General features: G+C 46.7%; 2 protein-coding genes across 2 annotated transcripts in view; both read left to right on the top strand.

The window, feature by feature from the left end:
* The window catches only part of LOC117551604 (microtubule-associated tumor suppressor 1 homolog), a gene marked incomplete at its 3' end in the record, with an annotated part of 57243 nt that extends 46953 nt beyond the window's left edge, over positions 1–10290 (top strand). Inside the window, 1 exon segment of the mRNA XM_034224525.1 lies at positions 10224–10290. Coding sequence (XP_034080416.1) covers positions 10224–10290 — 67 coding nt within the window.
* Positions 10291–15148: 4858 nt separating this feature from the next.
* Positions 15149–17045, top strand: part of LOC117551577 (microtubule-associated tumor suppressor 1 homolog) — a 7310-nt gene continuing 5413 nt past the window's right edge. Inside the window, exon 1 of the mRNA XM_034224489.1 lies at positions 15149–15194. Within this exon, the coding sequence (XP_034080380.1) occupies positions 15149–15194 (46 nt within the window). The remainder of the gene's footprint in view (positions 15195–17045) is intronic.

Here is a 17045-nt window from a genome sequence, read left to right as displayed (position 1 = left end):
AAAAAAAATTGTTTTTATCTCTCCAGTTTTAAAGGATATTTTTGGTTACTGTCCTATAGTATACATTGGAATGATTTCAAACCTGTTTATCCCAATAATTATAAAGGAGTGCCTTGGAAATATGTGTTTACATAAATTGTGACCAAATCGTTTGAACTTAGACTAAAGTTAACTATCTAAACACTCAAGATTACTTTACCTCACTGAGCTGTAGTTATCAGCCTCAGTCTGACTGGAGAGGACTCTCTCCACATTATTCTAGAAACATCTTCTTCTTATATCCGTTAGAGCAGCTAGCACCAGATTCTAATAACAGCGCCGGTACCGCTGCACCCTCCCTCTCTCCCTCGCTCACTCGCATTTTGGCTGTGAGCTGCGGTTGCCAGATAAGCCAACATCCCCCATTTTCATCACTTACAGCGCCCATCGTACAGGGCAAATGAAACGTGTAACCGGGGTGAAAAGGGTGTACATTTACTTAATTGTGAATATCGTTACATCAAGGCCGAAAATTAGGATAAGCCCCAACGGTCAAAAAAATGTTTTTCCCTCCCAAAACTGCCAGCGCAGCGCCTCCACAGATCTGGCGCCCTAGGCCAGTGCTTCTCAAAGTGTGGTCCGCGGACCACTGGTGGTCCGTGAGCGCCCCCTAGTGGTCCGTGAGTATATTGGTAACATTTCACATTTGAAATAAATTAACTTATTTAAGTTTTCCGCACTCTTGCGGGAATATCTCTGCAATGGAGCAAGCTTAAGTTTCACTTTCGATTGCATGATATAGCCCAGCGCAACACCTTCATCACACATGTTGCCACTTGTTTGTACCATTTTTAGGCGATTTGTAATCTGTTCTAAAAAAACGATGTGTTTTGGGATATTTGTGGAGTTAGGTGGTCCGCGAGTTTTTTTTTATTGGTTAAGTGGTCCTTGGTATGAAAAAGTTTGAGAAACACTGCCCTAGGCGAACATCTATTACGCCAGTGCTACGGGCCGGCCCTGAGTTCATATGCAACTCGCAAATATCTTTCTCTCTTCTCTCCTCTCTTCTCTCCTCTCTTCTCTCTTCTCTCTCTCTCTCTCTCTCTCTCCTCTCTCTCTCTCTCCCTCTTCTCCCTTCTCTCTCTCCCTCTTCTCCCTCTCCCTCTCTCTCTCAATGTTGGTGCGCAAATGCGCCTTTTTTCAAATGACCCGGTGCTCTTTTTTGGCGGAGGTGCGCATGCGCACCTGCGCACCAGTTATGTGCAGCCCTGAATATAGAGTCAAATCTATCATCCTGGGAGGAGATAGGTTTCCTTTCAACAGGAAGTCGAAAAGAGGCCCTGTTGCAAGAACGGTGGGTTACGTATTGTAACCCTAGTTCTAGAGTGATGTGTGTGTGTGTGTGTGTGTGAAAAATGCATTTAGTAAAAACGATGGCATTTATCCCACAGTAAGAGTCATCTCTCTCCACAATTCCACATTTTCCCATAATGTCTCGTTGAGATCGGCAAGGCCGTTTTCATACGATGTTAATTGGACACCCATTATGAGGAGCGGCCCCCTGAGAGTGGCCGCGGTGCGTTCAGGGACCTCCGCAGAAGAACAGTGGGTTACGTAGTGTAACTCTAGTTCTAGAGTGATATGTGTGTGTAAAATGCATTCAGTAAAAACGAGTGCATTTATCCCAGAGTAAGAGTCATCTCTCTCCACATTCCACATTTTCCCATAATGCCCGTTTCAAAGAGACGGCATTATGACGAGAGCGGGCCGCGGTGCGTTCATGGACAGAAGAAGCTCCGATTAATGCCTCTTTCTCTCTAACGGCCCGTCTACACTACAGGCATCGAAAAATGCTTTCAACGCTTCACCCATTCATTTGAATGGGGTGACGTAGAAGATTTTTAAACTTCGCCGAACTGCATTGTGGGGAGCATGGCATGGCTTTGCAAGCATCACGAGCCATCTATCGGCATTAGCCAATCAAATCCCGCGTATGCAAATCTGACAGTACAAGCGCTAGCCAATCAAACCGCATGTATGCTGGGAGAGACTACGCAGGTCATTTCCTCATATTCCAAAAAATGGAGGGAAAATTCATTATAGCGGTAGTGAATCACCCGGTGCTGTATGATCAGTCTCTGTTCATCTACCGGGATACAAACCGGAGGAGCGAGGCATGGAGGGAGGTGGCAGAGACAGTGGATGAAACTGGTAGGTTTTCGCCTGTTTGGGGATTTTATATCCAGTTTACTTCGTTTTAACATTGCTATTGCTTTGTATGCCGGGGGCGGGCGGGAGATTCCTGATTGGTTGTTGGTCGCCTTGGGCGCGAGAAATCGCCAAGCCTCAGACACGCCCAGCTTCAAGATTTTTTGATGCCTGTAGTGTAGACGGGGCGTAAGAGAAAACAGCATTATGGTAGAGCGCATGCTCTCACGGGAGCGTGCCGTGGTGTGTTCAAGGACCTCAGTGAAACATTTTTTTTCTCTGAGTGGAAACTGCATTATAGAAAAACGGCCCTTTCTGTGTCAGCCCCCCATGGGTCAAACTTCCTTTTATGGAGGGTTTGACGGCGGAGTGGGCCACCAGAGAGTACCACAGCTTCATAGCTGCGGCTCCGCAGCTGATTGCACATCCCCTAACACAATGTTATGGGGAATGGAAAATCAGTGGTGTATTAACAGAGCGGATGGACAGGACACTGAGACTGGGTTATTCACTCCAGGTTTGCAGCACCCCTCCTCCGTTCAGAGGCATGAGAGGCAAGTCTGTCATCCCAGGAGGAGATAGGTTTCCTCTCGGCATGTGCGCTCAAGTCAGAGAGAAGGGGCACTATTCCCTGTACTTCCTGGTTCCCAAGAAGACAGGAGAATTCAGGCCCATTCTGGATCTTCAATGCCTGAACCAGCACATTGCATGCAAGAAGTTCCATATGTTAACTATGAAACAGTTACTGGGACTGGTGCAGCCAGGCGATTGGTTCACAACCATCGACCTGAAGAACGCTTACTTTCATGGCGAAATTGCTCCAAAACACAGAAGGTATTTGCGTTTTGCCTTCCAGGGGATAGCCTACGAGTACAACAGACTGACGTTCGGCTACTCCCTATCCCCACGCACGTTCAGCTACGGCGCTGCAACCGCTGCGGGACCATGGCATGAGGGTGTTCTTTTATCTGGACGACCTCATAGTCATGGCCAGGTCCAGGGAATGGGCAATGTTTCACACAGCCCAATTGATCCTACACCAAACCAAGTTGGGTTGAAAAAGAGTTGCGGTCAATTGGAAGAAGAGCTCTCCCCATACCTCACCAGCAATATCTGGGGGTGATGCTCGATGCAGGCAGACTACGTGCCACCCTGACAGAAAGCAGACAGGCATCCCTGCTGCGGGCAGTCTGCAGGCTGCGTCAGGGGGCGACGGTGACAGCTTTGATCATCATGCAGACTTTGGGTCTCATGACGGCTGCTCACTCCGTAGTGCCACTCGGACTCCTGCATGCACGTCGCACGCAGAGGTGGCTTACCGGCCTTCGTTTAGATCTCAAGACACAAACGACGTCTGGTGATCATCCCCCCCTCAGTAGAGAGCAACCTCCGATTCTGGGGGTCCCCCAGAGAATCTGCGGAGGGGAGCTCCACTGGGGCAAGTGACCTCCTATATCACAGTCTTCACAGATGCTTCAGTGACAGGATGGGGGGGGACGTGTCTAGAGAAAGCTGTAGGTGGTGGCTGGCCTCTGACAGAGGCTCGGCACAGCAACCTCCTGGAGCTGCAAGCAGTGATGCTGGTCCTACAGCACTTCAAACCCTTAATAGAGGGCAAACATGTGCTAGTGAGGAGTGACAACCGCACCACAGTGGCGTACATCAACAGGCAAGGCGGAGTCCGCTCAATAGCCTTGTTGACCGCAGCAGAGAACCTGTGGTTGTGGGTTTCACAGATTGTGTTGTCTCTAAGGATGGGAGAACGGGGGGCCGACCTCATGTCAAGAGGCGGACCCCTGCCAGACGAGTGGAGGCTTCACCCGGAGGTGGTGAAGCAGGTCTGGACTCAGTTCGGGAGAGCAGAGGTGGACCTGTTCGCCGATCAGCGCAACAGCCACTGTGCCCTGTGGTTCTCCCTGGCCCGGTGGGACAATCCGCCCTTGGGGGTGGACGCATTTGCACACGAGCCATGGCCAAGGAAGCTGCTTCACGCCACCGCTGCACCTTACCCCCCCACCCCCCCTCCTGGAGAGGGTGAAGCGGGAGCAGCTGCCAGTCATCATAGTGGCCCCAGATCGCCGCCTGGCGCCGTGCTACGCGGGGGTAACACAGATGATGGTGGGCCAGCCCTGGGCTATTCCTCAGGTCTGGGGAGCGCTGTCTCAGGAAGCAGGTGCAATAGGGGTGTTACCCACTCTGGGCCAACCTCTCCAGGCTTGGCTCCTGAGAGGGACAGGCTGAGACAGGTGGGGCTATCTGACAACGTTATTCAGACTATCCAAGCAGCAGGAGCAGAATCCACCACAGCCTGTTACAGGCCAAAGTGGGCGGGATTCCAGCGATGGTGGGAAGGAAGGAGTCTAGAGCCTCTGTCATGCACGCTGGGCTCTATTCTTACCTACTTACAGATACTGGTGGACGGGGCTGGCTCATTCCACAATTAAGGTGTATGCAGCAGCCATTTCGTCCTGCCATGAGGGATTTGGAGGCAGGTCAGCCTTCAGTCAGCCGCTTATGGCGCGGTTGTTGCAGGGGGTCAGGAGGCAGCGCCCAGTAGTGCACGCTTCCGCCCCACAGTGGGACCTGCCGTTGGTGCTCGAGGCTCTGGTCACAGAACCATTTGAGCCCCTGGAGCTCCCCGCCCTGAAAGCACTGTCATGGAAGACAGCATTGCTACTTTCCTTGACTTCGGCCAAAAGAGTGTCCGAGCTGACCGCTCTGTCGGTGCACCCAAGCTGCCTTTTGATCCGGGGTGACCGTAGCGGGGCGACACTCAGACTGAACCCCTCCTTTACTCCTAAGAGCCTAAGGAGTTCGTTCAGGTCAAGGGCTATTCAGTTAGGTGGCTTTAATCTTCCACCCCATATTGAGGCCAGGGAGGCTAAATTGCACCTCCTCTGCCCAGTGCGTGCGCTAGCATGTTATGTAGAGCGCACGGCTGCCATTAGACGCACTGAACAGCTGTTTGTGTGCTTTAGGGATGGTGTGGCTGGAAAAGCTCTCTCCAAGAAGCGCCTAACAGGATGGCTATGCGGGTGCATTACACATGCCTATGGACGGGCGGGGAGAGCCCTCCCCACTGGGGTCCGTGCACATTCTACACGGGCTGTGTCAAACAGCCTTATTCAGCAGCGTGAGTGTAGAAGATATATGCACGGCGGTGTCTTGGTCTACGCCAGGCTCCTTCATAAAATGTTATCTCCTGGACATGTCTGGCTCCTTCTCGTCGTCTGTGCTTGCCGAGGCAACGCATGACTGGTGAGAGGGGGGGTGGCTGTGGGTCAGCAGGTGTCTGACCCCCCCCCCCCCCCCCCCCCCCCGGACATAAAGCACTTGTGTTTTCCCATGCTCCTGAGGGACTCGGGAGACATGGTGCGCAATCAGCCCCATACAGGGCTGGAGGCAGGCTGGGAGAGCCTTCCTCACTATTTTCCATGCCCACTCTACACAGAGCGTGTGTGAGTGTGGGGGACGTGGTGCACTTATGTTTTCCCATGCTCCTGAGGGACCTGGGGAACATGGTGCGCGGTAGGCTCCAGACGGAGTCTCCGCACATATCTTTTCCATGCACACTCTACACGAGGTAAGCGTGTGTGAGTGTGCCTTATCCAAATTGTGGCCCGACTTCTGTACGGTTACAACCGGATGGGAGGAAGTGGGGATGCAATGGATGTTAGCCAAAAGCCGGTCAGGGACGGTGTGGTGGGTCGATGTTGTTGGATGACAGGGCGTGTCGTGTATACATCGGGGCTCCGCCTACTGTACCTATAGAGTCGAGTAGAGGGCGGAGCCTGTGTGAAATATAACAGGGGGTTACGTATTGTAACCCTAGTTATATAAGCACAGGCGGAGCCCTCTACCTGGGGGCCCTGTCTTTCCTAGTCCGCTCGCTGAAGAGTGTATAGGATAGTGGGCGGCGGGTGTAGCCGCCTTTATATACTGTGGGCCTGCGCGCGCATTCAGGTAGGCTCGCCCCGATTGGCCGGCTACGCTTACGTAAACTCAGTAGGTGAAAGCACGCACAGCATGATAGAGAGTAGTACCCATAGAGTCCAGTAGAGGGCTCCGCCTGTGCTTATATAACTAGGGTTACAATACGTAACCCCCTGTTTTGGACGGACACTATCATTTACATTTATTTACTATGTTCAATCTGAATTTACTTTAAAATAAAACAATTCTATATTGATTCTGACTCTTCTACATCCAACTCACAGGTTTATCATTGCTTTGAGAAAAAAGATTATTAATTTAACCCTTTTAGAAGTGAAGATATAGTCATTTGTTCTGGGAATGTCATTTTCGAGCCTGAAACCTGAAAAACAGGCTCAGGGCTTAACAGGTTAATTTAACCTCCAATTTAGTAAGAAGTTTCAGAGATCCAGCATCCACAATTTGTTTCCTGCCAATACTCCAACAAGGATTTCCTTCACACGGCTGAAAGTATGTTCTGATATTAAAGGAAGCTTGAAGAAGTACTGTTGTGGTTATCCAAAGGATCAGAGCTAACATGTTGATGTAGTCAGATTCTGGTGAAGACAACAGTATTGTACCTCCTGTGAGTAAGAGAACCCCCCCACCAATGCTAATACTGTTTCTGGGAAATAAGGTGGGTCTCCAGCATCACTTGGTGGGGAATGGTCCCTTTCTCCCGCTGTGGCTCCACAGCGCTTCAAATGTAGATGTGTTTGTAAGTATGGTCTAGTGCAGCTTCAAGGGGAAAACAAGGTGAAACTATCCGTTACCTGCACACCATCCTTCCCCTTTGGCAAATTAGAAAAATAACCCACAGCCTACAATTAGAGCATCACTCAGTAGTTGGTGCTGGGATGGAGGAGCAGTGCAGCAATGTCTGTTTGTAGGGTGAAGCGTTGAGACAGCAGAGAGTGTATCACTGAGCTCTCATTAACAGCAGCCTATGCGTTGAGTGTTTCTGAACATATCCTGGTGTGAATTCACAGCTTACAATTCCATAAGCATAACATATCTCCATTTGGGTGAAATCATACACAGCGTAAATGAAGTCAGTTCATACAGTGGGTTGAGTCGAAGGCATTTGATTGGTCCATTTATCAGACACCAGGATGTGTGTGTCACACAGGCGGACATGGATGCCCCGTCAATATTTGCTGTCAGATTACTGGGACTATAGTGATTTCATGTTTGCAGTGCAATATGGTGTGTGAATATAAATGAATGCATACAGACACACATAACTAGAAGTCTTTTTAGTCCAGCCACAATAACTATCATCAAGCAGGCGCACCTTATCCAGTGTGCAGAACCCTTCATTAGACCTGCTTCTTGTGTGTGTTTAAATGTGTGTACATCATTGAAATCAGCACTTTGAATAGATCTGCTGTTTCTTCCTTCTCTTCTCTTGGACTGGGTGTGTTGTATGAGGTAGAGGGGGCAGAGGAGCAGACAGCATTAGCCTTCAGTCAGTGAGCCCTCAGGGGATTCTACTAACACACACCCACACTTACTGGAGTTCAGCTTTGTCCAATCCACCCAAGCTGCTGTACTTTGAGTAGATTTCACAAGTGACCATGTATTGTCCCACCATTATGTACAACAAGCATGTGGCTGCTCCTCACCTCACATTCTTCTCAACAAGTTTAGACTAAATACTAATAACGAGATGCTATTTTCACACACACACACACACACACACACACACACACACACACACACACACACACACCACTTCAGGGGACATTACATTGATTTACATGCATTTCCTGGTCATTGATTGGGCGGATGTCCTGAGGAAAGTGGAGGTGAAGGGGGAGTGATGAATGGAAGAGAGGGAGAGGGGAGGAATGCAGCTCTTTCATATGCGTGTGTGAGATAATATATGTGTTTTTATCTGAAGCATGAATACCAAGGCTATCTAATCAGTCTCATACACTTAAAGTGACTGGTGAGTATACACGGCACACTCAGGAAGACCTACACCTGGGGGGCCTGTGGGGGGGGGCTGTTTGGTTGGGTGGGGAAATCCATTTAGTAGAAAACGCTTTGAAACCAAACCAAATGTACTGAAACTGAGAAATCCTCCCAAAGTGCCAGCAGCCGTTTGTTGGTGTACTGCTCTGATCTGTTGATGTCTATTACCTCCAACAGAAGGAAGTTTTTTTTAGTGTAACTTAAAACAGAACAATAGACACAGTTAAAGTTGAGTTTCGAGAGGAACCAGTTGTTTGTGTAAATGACTCGGAACGAGAGAAAGGGAGATAAGAATAAAGATAAGGAAAGAAGGTGGTGCAGAATAACTCACATTGCTCCATTCCATCATACAGTAACCAGCCAGGAGGGGGGTGCAGGTGGAAGGAGGAGACAGGGCAGGGTGGGGAACAGGTAGAGAGGGGGAGGAGTGGAAGGGAGAGATAGTCCCATGGAGTAGGCGGGCAGAGAGTGTGTGTGTGTGTGTGTGTGTGTGAGTTTTGTAGTTAATGTTGCCTGCTGCTGTAGAGGGAGGGTATCAGTGACAGAGAGAGAGTAAGGACTGAAGAATTTGGTGTGTGTGTGTTTTTGTTTCTTCGCTCAACGAAATATGGGCTCCACGACCAGCAAAGCCCACCACAAGCCCAGAGAGGCCCCCCCTCACCGCCGCAAGAAGAAACGCAAGGTGTGTTTGTGTGTTTGTAAGTGTGTGTGTCTGTGTACATGTGTTTCTTCTCTCTTCTTCTGTTGCTCTTCCCATCTGATCAGCTCTCAGCAGAAGTCTGGCTTTAGGAAGTTGCCTTATGTCGCCTCAAACTTGGATCATATCTTCTCTGTTGGTACTCCAGTAATCTCTCTTCTGTGTTTCACTGACAGAAACATGTGCTCATTATTACAAGCTGTCTCTACCCTTTGGCCCCCCCCCCCTGTCAGCTCTTCCCTTTTACTGACCCCTCTCACAACAGATGCATTTTATGGGTGAGTGTGTGTGTGTGTGTGTGTGTGTGTGTGTGAGAGTTGGGCTGGTGTAAGCAGCTGTATAGTGTGAGTGAGTGTGTGAGTGTGACTGTGTGTGTGTGAGTATGACTGTGTGTGTGAGTGAGTGTGACTGTGTGTGTGAGTGAGTGTGACTGTGAGTGTGTGTGAGTTGGGCTGGTGTAAGCAGGTGTGTGTGTGTGTGTGTGTGTGTGTGTGACTGTGTGTGAGTTGGGCTGGTGTAAGCAGCTGTATAGTGTGTGTGTGTGTGTGTGTGTGTGTGTGTGTGTGTGTGTGACTGTGTGTGAGTTGGGCTGGTGTAAGCAGCTGTATAGTGTGTGTGTGTGTGTGTGTGTGTGTGTGTGTGTGTGTGTGTGTGACTGTGTGTGAGTTGGGCTGGTGTAAGCAGCTGTATAGTGTGTGTTAGGGATTAAATGAGTAGAGAATCATTTATCTTGATGTCTGTATGAGTATGGAAATATGAATGTAAAAATGTTTGTTTGTTTTTGGTTGATTCTGAATTTGCTTTTGAATGTTAAGCTTTAACTTCAAGGGGAAGCAGTCTTTTTGACTTCCTACAGATGTTGTGAGCATCACCACATCGGGTGTTTTCAGCCATGGTGCATGTTAGTAGCTTGATTATTTTACAACCAAATGGGATTATGATACCCTGCTTCCATAAGCTTGCTCTAATATTTGTCGTACCCCTAGCTCTTTTCTCTGTCTTTATAAACTCCGGCCTCTCCGACCCCAGCTGACCTTTACTAAAGTGTCCTGTAGTCAACGCTGAAGCTTCACTGTCCTGTGATCAGTGCAATTTGAAACCCAGAATGACAAACGTCTTTGAAATAATTCACTGTCGACTATGTGGTCTACGGCTGTGTACACCAGTTTGATGTTTTGTCCAAAAACCATAGTGAGAATACTGAACCTTTGGAAGTATACAGAAATCATCAAACAATGATCGCTGCGATGAGTGAACTGGCTGAGACTCACTGTGCACAGTCAGGCTGCTAGTGATCGCAGTGTACACACTGCTCTATATCTAACAGGAGGAGTAGAGAATGACCTTAGACACAGCCTTGAGTCTCTTCTTCTTCTTCTCTTGTGTGCAGCGCGAGGAGACCTTAAAGCAGAAGAAGAGCTTGTCCCTGGAACTGGCAACCCTCCGAGATGAGCTGGGTAAGAGAAGGATCCACACACACACACACACTCTATCACACTATCAATGTCTCTCCTTCCCTCTCTTTTATGCATTTGCATATGACACAAACGCACAAAGCTTCTCATAGACAGGCCAACTGCTATTGAGAAGCTGCTGTTTCACTCTAAGCCAAAGCTCAGTCACTGCTCCGTGCACCTGTGTGCACAGGCTTTTATCTGCAAATGAAGACTAGTACAAAAAACACAACACCAATAACAGATTAGAAAACGGGCAGCATGTAACAGTCTCATGTCATCTGACAGTTTATATGGCAGTGCAATCTGATGTGTTGCTTTGCAGCACAGACAGGAATAGCTCTATGGCACAAAACAAATAAAGAGTTGTACTTCAGACACCTGACTGCACCCAATCAAGCTTTTAAAGGAGATTACTAACCTGCGAAGAGTATTTTAGATCTAACGTTTAGACATTTTACATTTCCTGTATGTTATTTATGTGGATAAGTGAAGCATCTTAACTCTACCAGAACCACTTAAAGTGTAGCATTGAACATAATAGCAGCAGATGAGTAAGACTTTAATTACAGGAGAGGATCCATCCAAATATTGCTGAGGAGCTTTCATGTAATGAGTTCAGTTTCCATGTCATGTGTGTTTGAGGCGTGTTACTCAGACGTTCTGCAGCATTTGGCAGTCTGCCATCTTTTAACTGTCAAATGCCGCGTTCACACCGCAGTACTTTTCCCACTTTAGTTCCGATATAGTTCCGAAATGTCGCGTTCACACCAAAAAGAGCCGGAACTAAAATGAGTTAATCAGAACCTTTTTTACCCCCTTTTCCGTCCCTGCTAGAGAGCAGGGACTTCCGTGGGAGAAAAAGGTTCCTATGTCTGATTGGCTGGGCGGATTGCAAACCACGCCCCGTAAAACTCCCAAAATGTTTTGTCTCACATTAGCATTATTAGCATTAGCATTAGCCCAGCGCAGAAACGCAGAGAGACTAACTTATGGCAACACAAAAGAAAACATGGGAGCGGTGGAGATGAGGAGGTGTCGGCGTTCTGGCGATTTACTCGGAAGGCTTCAGTAGAAGCTGCTGGGAGTCCCAGCAACTTCTACTGAAGCCAGTCCCCAACTCTGGGTGGCAGTATACGCCTTGAAGTTGTTTGCGGCCTGCCAGTAAACCCAAAGCAGAAGAAGAAGAAGTGACGGCAGCGGCTTCATTTGCCTAATCCTTCCTCAGGGACTTATTCCGGTGTGAACGCGATCTGTACTTAGTTCATGAGAACTAAAGAGTTCTCATGAACTAATTTCTGATGAACCTTTGTGGGAAAAGTACTGCGGTGTGAATGCGCCTAAATAGTCTCTGCGTTCCTGCGCTGGGCTAATGCTAATGCGAGGATAACAAAATGGCGGCTTCACAAAACTTTTTGGCCTATTGAGACAATGAATGAACCAGTTCAACCTTGATGGTTACAACAATGTGTTAACAAGCAGAGTAGGCAGTCTAAATGTTGAATCCTTCACTTTAATATTCTCCAAAACTTCATGTAGACCAGGGGTATTCAACTAAAATTCAACGAGGTCCAGTTAGAGAAAATGTCCCCATGCAAAGGTCCGGAAGATCAAAATGTCTAACTTGCTTTATGAATTAGTGTGATATATATTGAAGTAGCTGTAGCTTTATCAACGTCTGCATGTAATCAACAGCTGACTGCCAATCAAATAAAGTACAATTAAAAAAACAACAATATGTATTGTCAATGAACATTGAACTATACAGATATACAGTAAATATGTGGATATGTGTAATGTTCCTCTCGGGCTGCATTTAAAAATTAAATAGAGAAAATAAATAATAGCTTTTGAAAATGTGTGCATCTTAAAAGTGCTTAATTTTAGATAAATAAAATAGAGTGTAGCAGCAGCTTGAGTTTCCCTTTTTCTTTGTTAACCGTTTCACATCATGACTTAACAGTTTCAGCCGATTATAGAACAACATCAGTCTTTACACATCATAACGATTGAACAGTTTTAAAGTTTCTCTTTCTGTCCCTCTTATATTGCAGACCCTCACTCACTTTTTTGATTCAGTGCGAGAATTGTGCTGGAGCTTGTCCTGCCAGGAGTTTAGATCTGGGCTGAAATGGTGTCAGGGCCATTCTCATACACACATGCAGGTGCTCATTGGTTAGCCTCGGTTAGCTCATTGGTTAGCCTCGGTTAGCCTGCCCTGGAACCATATTTAGTTTTAATGTTGATCCTGGTGGACTGATCATATTGGGCTCTGAGACTGCTTATTTGACCTCAGTTCTGAGTTGAGAGGGAATGTTTGGTCAAACACTTTGTGTTTTGTCTCATAGTGGCGTTTTGGCACTTTTAATGAGCGCCACAGTCTCTGAACAAATGAGACACACTGGTTCTGTGCTCCCAGTGGGCAGGAGGAACATGAATGATTCCACTCAGGGTTAAAAGCTCTGTTCTCTCTGTCCACTTTCCTCTTCTTGGAGAGCGCCATGTGTAATTATGTGTCTCTCCCTGTCTGCCGCTAACACGCCTGTTCACTCTCCTCTCCGTCTTCTCTCCCTGTATCGCTAATTATTCTCTTCACTCACTTTCCTCTCCGCTTCTCTCTGCTGCGCTCTCGTCTCTTCTTCTGTGTTTCTCTCCCTGTGTCGCTCTCTCGTCTCTTCTTCTGTGTTTCTCTCCCTGTATCTCTCTCTCATCTCTTCTTCTGTGTTTCTCTCCCTGTATCGCTCACTCGTCTCTTCTTCTGTGTTTCTCTCCCTGTATCTCTCTCTCATCTCTTCTTCTGTGTTTCTCTCCCTGTATCGCTCACTCGTCTCTTCTTCTGTGTTTCTCTCCCTGTGTCGCTCACTCGTCTCTTCTTCTGTGTTTCTCTCCCTGTATCGCTCACTCGTCTCTTCTTCTGTGTTTCTCTCCCTGTGTCGCTCACTCGTCTCTTCTTCTGTGTTTCTCTCCGTGTGTCGCTCACTCATCTCTTCTTCTGTGTTTCTCTCCCTGTATCGCTCACTCGTCTCTTCTTCTGTGTTTCTCTCCCTGTGTCGCTCACTCGTCTCTTCTTCTGTGCTTCTCTCCCTGTGTCGCTCACTCATCTCTTCTTCTGTGTTTCTCTCCCTGTGTCGCTCACTCGTCTCTTCTTCTGTGTTTCTCTCCCTGTATCGCTCACTCGTCTCTTCTTCTGTGTTTCTCTCCCTGTATCGCTCACTCATCTCTTCTTCTGTGTTTCTCTCCCTGTATCGCTCACTCGTCTCTTCTTCTGTGTTTCTCTCCCTGTGTCGCTCACTCGTCTCTTCTTCTGTGTTTCTCTCCCTGTGTCGCTCACTCGTCTCTTCTTCTGTGTTTCTCTCCCTGTGTCGCTCACTCGTCTCTTCTTCTGTGTTTCTCTCCCTGTGTCGCTCACTCGTCTCTTCTTCTGTGTTTCTCTCCCTGTATCGCTCACTCGTCTCTTCTTCTGTGTTTCTCTCCCTGTATCGCTCACTCATCTCTTCTTCTGTGTTTCTCTCCCTGTGTCGCTCACTCGTCTCTTCTTCTGTGTTTCTCTCCCTGTATCTCTCTCTCTCGTTTCTTCTTCTGTGTTTCTCTCCCTGTATCGCTTTCTCATCTCTTCTTCTGTGTTTCTCTCCCTGTATCTCTCTCTCTCGTTTCTTCTTCTGTGTTTCTCTCCCTGTATCGCTTTCTCATCTCTTCTTCTGTGTTTCTCTCCCTGTATCTCTCTCTCGTCTCTTCTTCTGTGTTTCTCTCCCTGTATCGCTCACTCGTCTCTTTCGCCCCCTGTCGGTGGCGGTTAAAATAGAATCGCCTCGTCAAAATTGAAATCCTCTATTAATGTATTGATTATAGGTCCGGGTCCGTATAGGTCGGCCCCTGGGTCCGGATCCGGACCGCGGTCCGCCTGTTGCCGACCCCTGATGTAGACTGTCGCAATTCAGACCTCATCTTCACATGTGTGCTAAGGTTGATGTCAGTAATCAATAACCAAATTTAAGTATCACAATATAAAAGTAATGCACAGTGATTACTTTGTTTTTAATTTTGGATACCCTCAATATAAAATAAAAGTCAGTGTATTATGTAAGACAACACAAGAATGTTAACTTGTTAAACTAAACTTAACTCAGAGATTGTATTTATAGGAAAACCCGCCTATAATGAAGCATATTCAGGCAGCAGCCGATACACCAACAATGAAACACATGAGCACATACTACAGTTTAAAAAAGCAGAAACAATTTCATTTATTACCTACAGTTAAGCTCACACACACTGTTTTATGAACATACGGGATAACTGATTACATATGCAGTGTTGGGCAAGTTACTTGCAAAATGTAATATATTACATATTACTTATTACTGTCTTTTGAAAGTAATAAGTTACATTACAATATTACTGTCTCTGAAATGTAATGAGTTACACTACTTTAGTTACTTTTGAGTTACTTTCACCAAAATAACCACAAAAGAATGGCTAGGTATTTTAAATGCTAACATGTAGTTTAGTGCAGCTCATTATACATCCAGTGAAGGGCAATGTGGTATAGCATAACCACTGTGTAGGCCCTTAAGGCTACTAACAACTTGCATTACACGGCTGAGTTGAATACTCGATTCTGATTGTAGCTTCTTAACATGTGACACGTTGTTAATACAGCAGTCCAGACTGTCAAGGACTATAATGAAGGTTGCTAAGGAGGATCCAGAAAGAGAAAGGAAAAGAGGTTAAAAGACGGAGCGCTGGACGTCAGATAAATCACCAGAAGAAGGCAGACAGGAAGTAAACAATAACAGGACACGGAATGGGCTCTGTAGTGTGTTTAGTATATGGCCGTGTACAGGCCCGGCTCCAGAACAACATGACTCAGGGTGCCTCTGAGATTACAGGGGGCGTAGCAGTAGCAGGTTTACATGAGCAATAGTGGCCGGCAACAGCAATGAAAAATAGCATTGATGGTCCCCAATGAACACATTATGGCCTTTGTTATGTTTTGAAACCAAGCAAGTGAGAACATTTCAAGTGAGTTAAAAGTGCAATCCTGAAATATCTCATATAGTCCAAAGTGGACTGTGGCAAAGAAAAGCACAAAAGCTTCAAAACTGTACTGATAAAAGAAATGAGAACATATCGTAAATCAAGGCAAATATGATTTGAACCAGCTCATGGTTTGAAATGGCAAACATTGAAAAGCAAAAGTATTATTAAAACCATGTACTAAAACATCACTTTGGTCCCATCATATACTCTGGGAAGAGAATATTTACTGTGCTTGAAAACTGGATCACATCATCATGTGAGGTTGACTTTGTGACCTGGAGAACATTTCAGCTGCAACATTAGCTTGTTGATAAGCTTGGGATATTAGATATTTTTGTAGCCATTCGTGGTAAAGGCATCTGTGCTATTGTATGCATTATTTGACCCAACATTTCTACAGGCATGGCAGAATATGGCACTATTTCACATGAATATTCTAGCCCTTGTCTATTTGTATACCACGAGCTGCAAAATGACCGACTAACCCCACTGTACAGGCGGGTACTTGTTTAGATATACCTGGGCAGGCTCTGTTTTGCCGTGGTATCCTGGCACCTGCGGGCCGCAGAGGGGTGGCGTAGTTTGGGGAGACGAAGACTGCTGCTCCGGGGGCGAGGGCGGCGAGTCAGGCGGGAGTAAGCTAGTGTCCACAACGGAGGGTAACGTGATGTCCCCATCTGACCCGTTGCTACGGTCTGCAGTAGATGCAGTGTTGCTGGCGTTTAGTGATGGTTGCTTTAACCATTCTCGTATAAATGATTATCCACAGATGTGTGTCACTGCTGAAGCACTTTGAAATGATGCACGCGCAGCGGAGCAGGTCACGCGCACCTGACACCATTTGTTGTTTGTATTTTTCGCTCCGTTCTCTTTTTTGAATAGAGGGTGCATAACATTCAACTGCCCCGAAGATCCCGACGCGAAGCCTGAAGGGTAAACACCAGGTTTACTAATCTACCCGCACAATTTGTCTGGTGTCGGAATGTCTCGCTATGTTAGTACATTGTTAAAAAACAAAACATCATTTAATTTCGGGTTGAAATGTGTTGTAACTGCGTTACTGGGCATTGTAACGGGTAATATATTACCCTCATTTCATAAGTAATGCGTTACATTACTTCGTTACAGCAAAAAGTTATATATTACTGTAACTCTATTACTTTTGTAACGCGTTACACCCAACACTGATCATATGAACCATTCTGTGAGGGAATACAGTTTTCTTATTTGTTTTCTGATTATGTAATCCATTACTACCAAAGCCTGCTTTCAAGGCACATTAACATGTCAAGTAATCTGACAGTGTTATATGTTCTCCCATAGCTGACAGTGCATCATGTCCATCACAACTCTGTCTGTTAGTTTTACGAGATCAGACACACACCACTGTTTTGAACTACATATTGACACCTAGACACACACACAAAAACACACAGATTGATGTATACAATGTGTGTTCACATGCACTGTATCTATATTACAACATGAAGGCATGCGTTTCTTCACACACGCACACACACACCTCCCTTTCCACTTTCCCTCCGTCCTTCACTCCAACAGCAGTGCATATACTTTTCTCTTTTACTGCGTGTTTGACCTTTGGCTCGTCTCTTTACACACAGAGCTGAGGAATGCGAGCAATGTTTAGAACCCTGCTTTCTCTACACACACACACACACACACACACACACACACACACACACACACCAAACACACAC

The sequence above is a fragment of the Gymnodraco acuticeps genome, unplaced genomic scaffold (assembly GCF_902827175.1).
Source record: "Gymnodraco acuticeps unplaced genomic scaffold, fGymAcu1.1, whole genome shotgun sequence".
Lineage (NCBI taxonomy): Eukaryota > Metazoa > Chordata > Actinopteri > Perciformes > Bathydraconidae > Gymnodraco > Gymnodraco acuticeps.
Note: the sequence above shows the minus strand (reverse complement) of the source record. Positions and strands in the feature narration are given on the sequence as shown.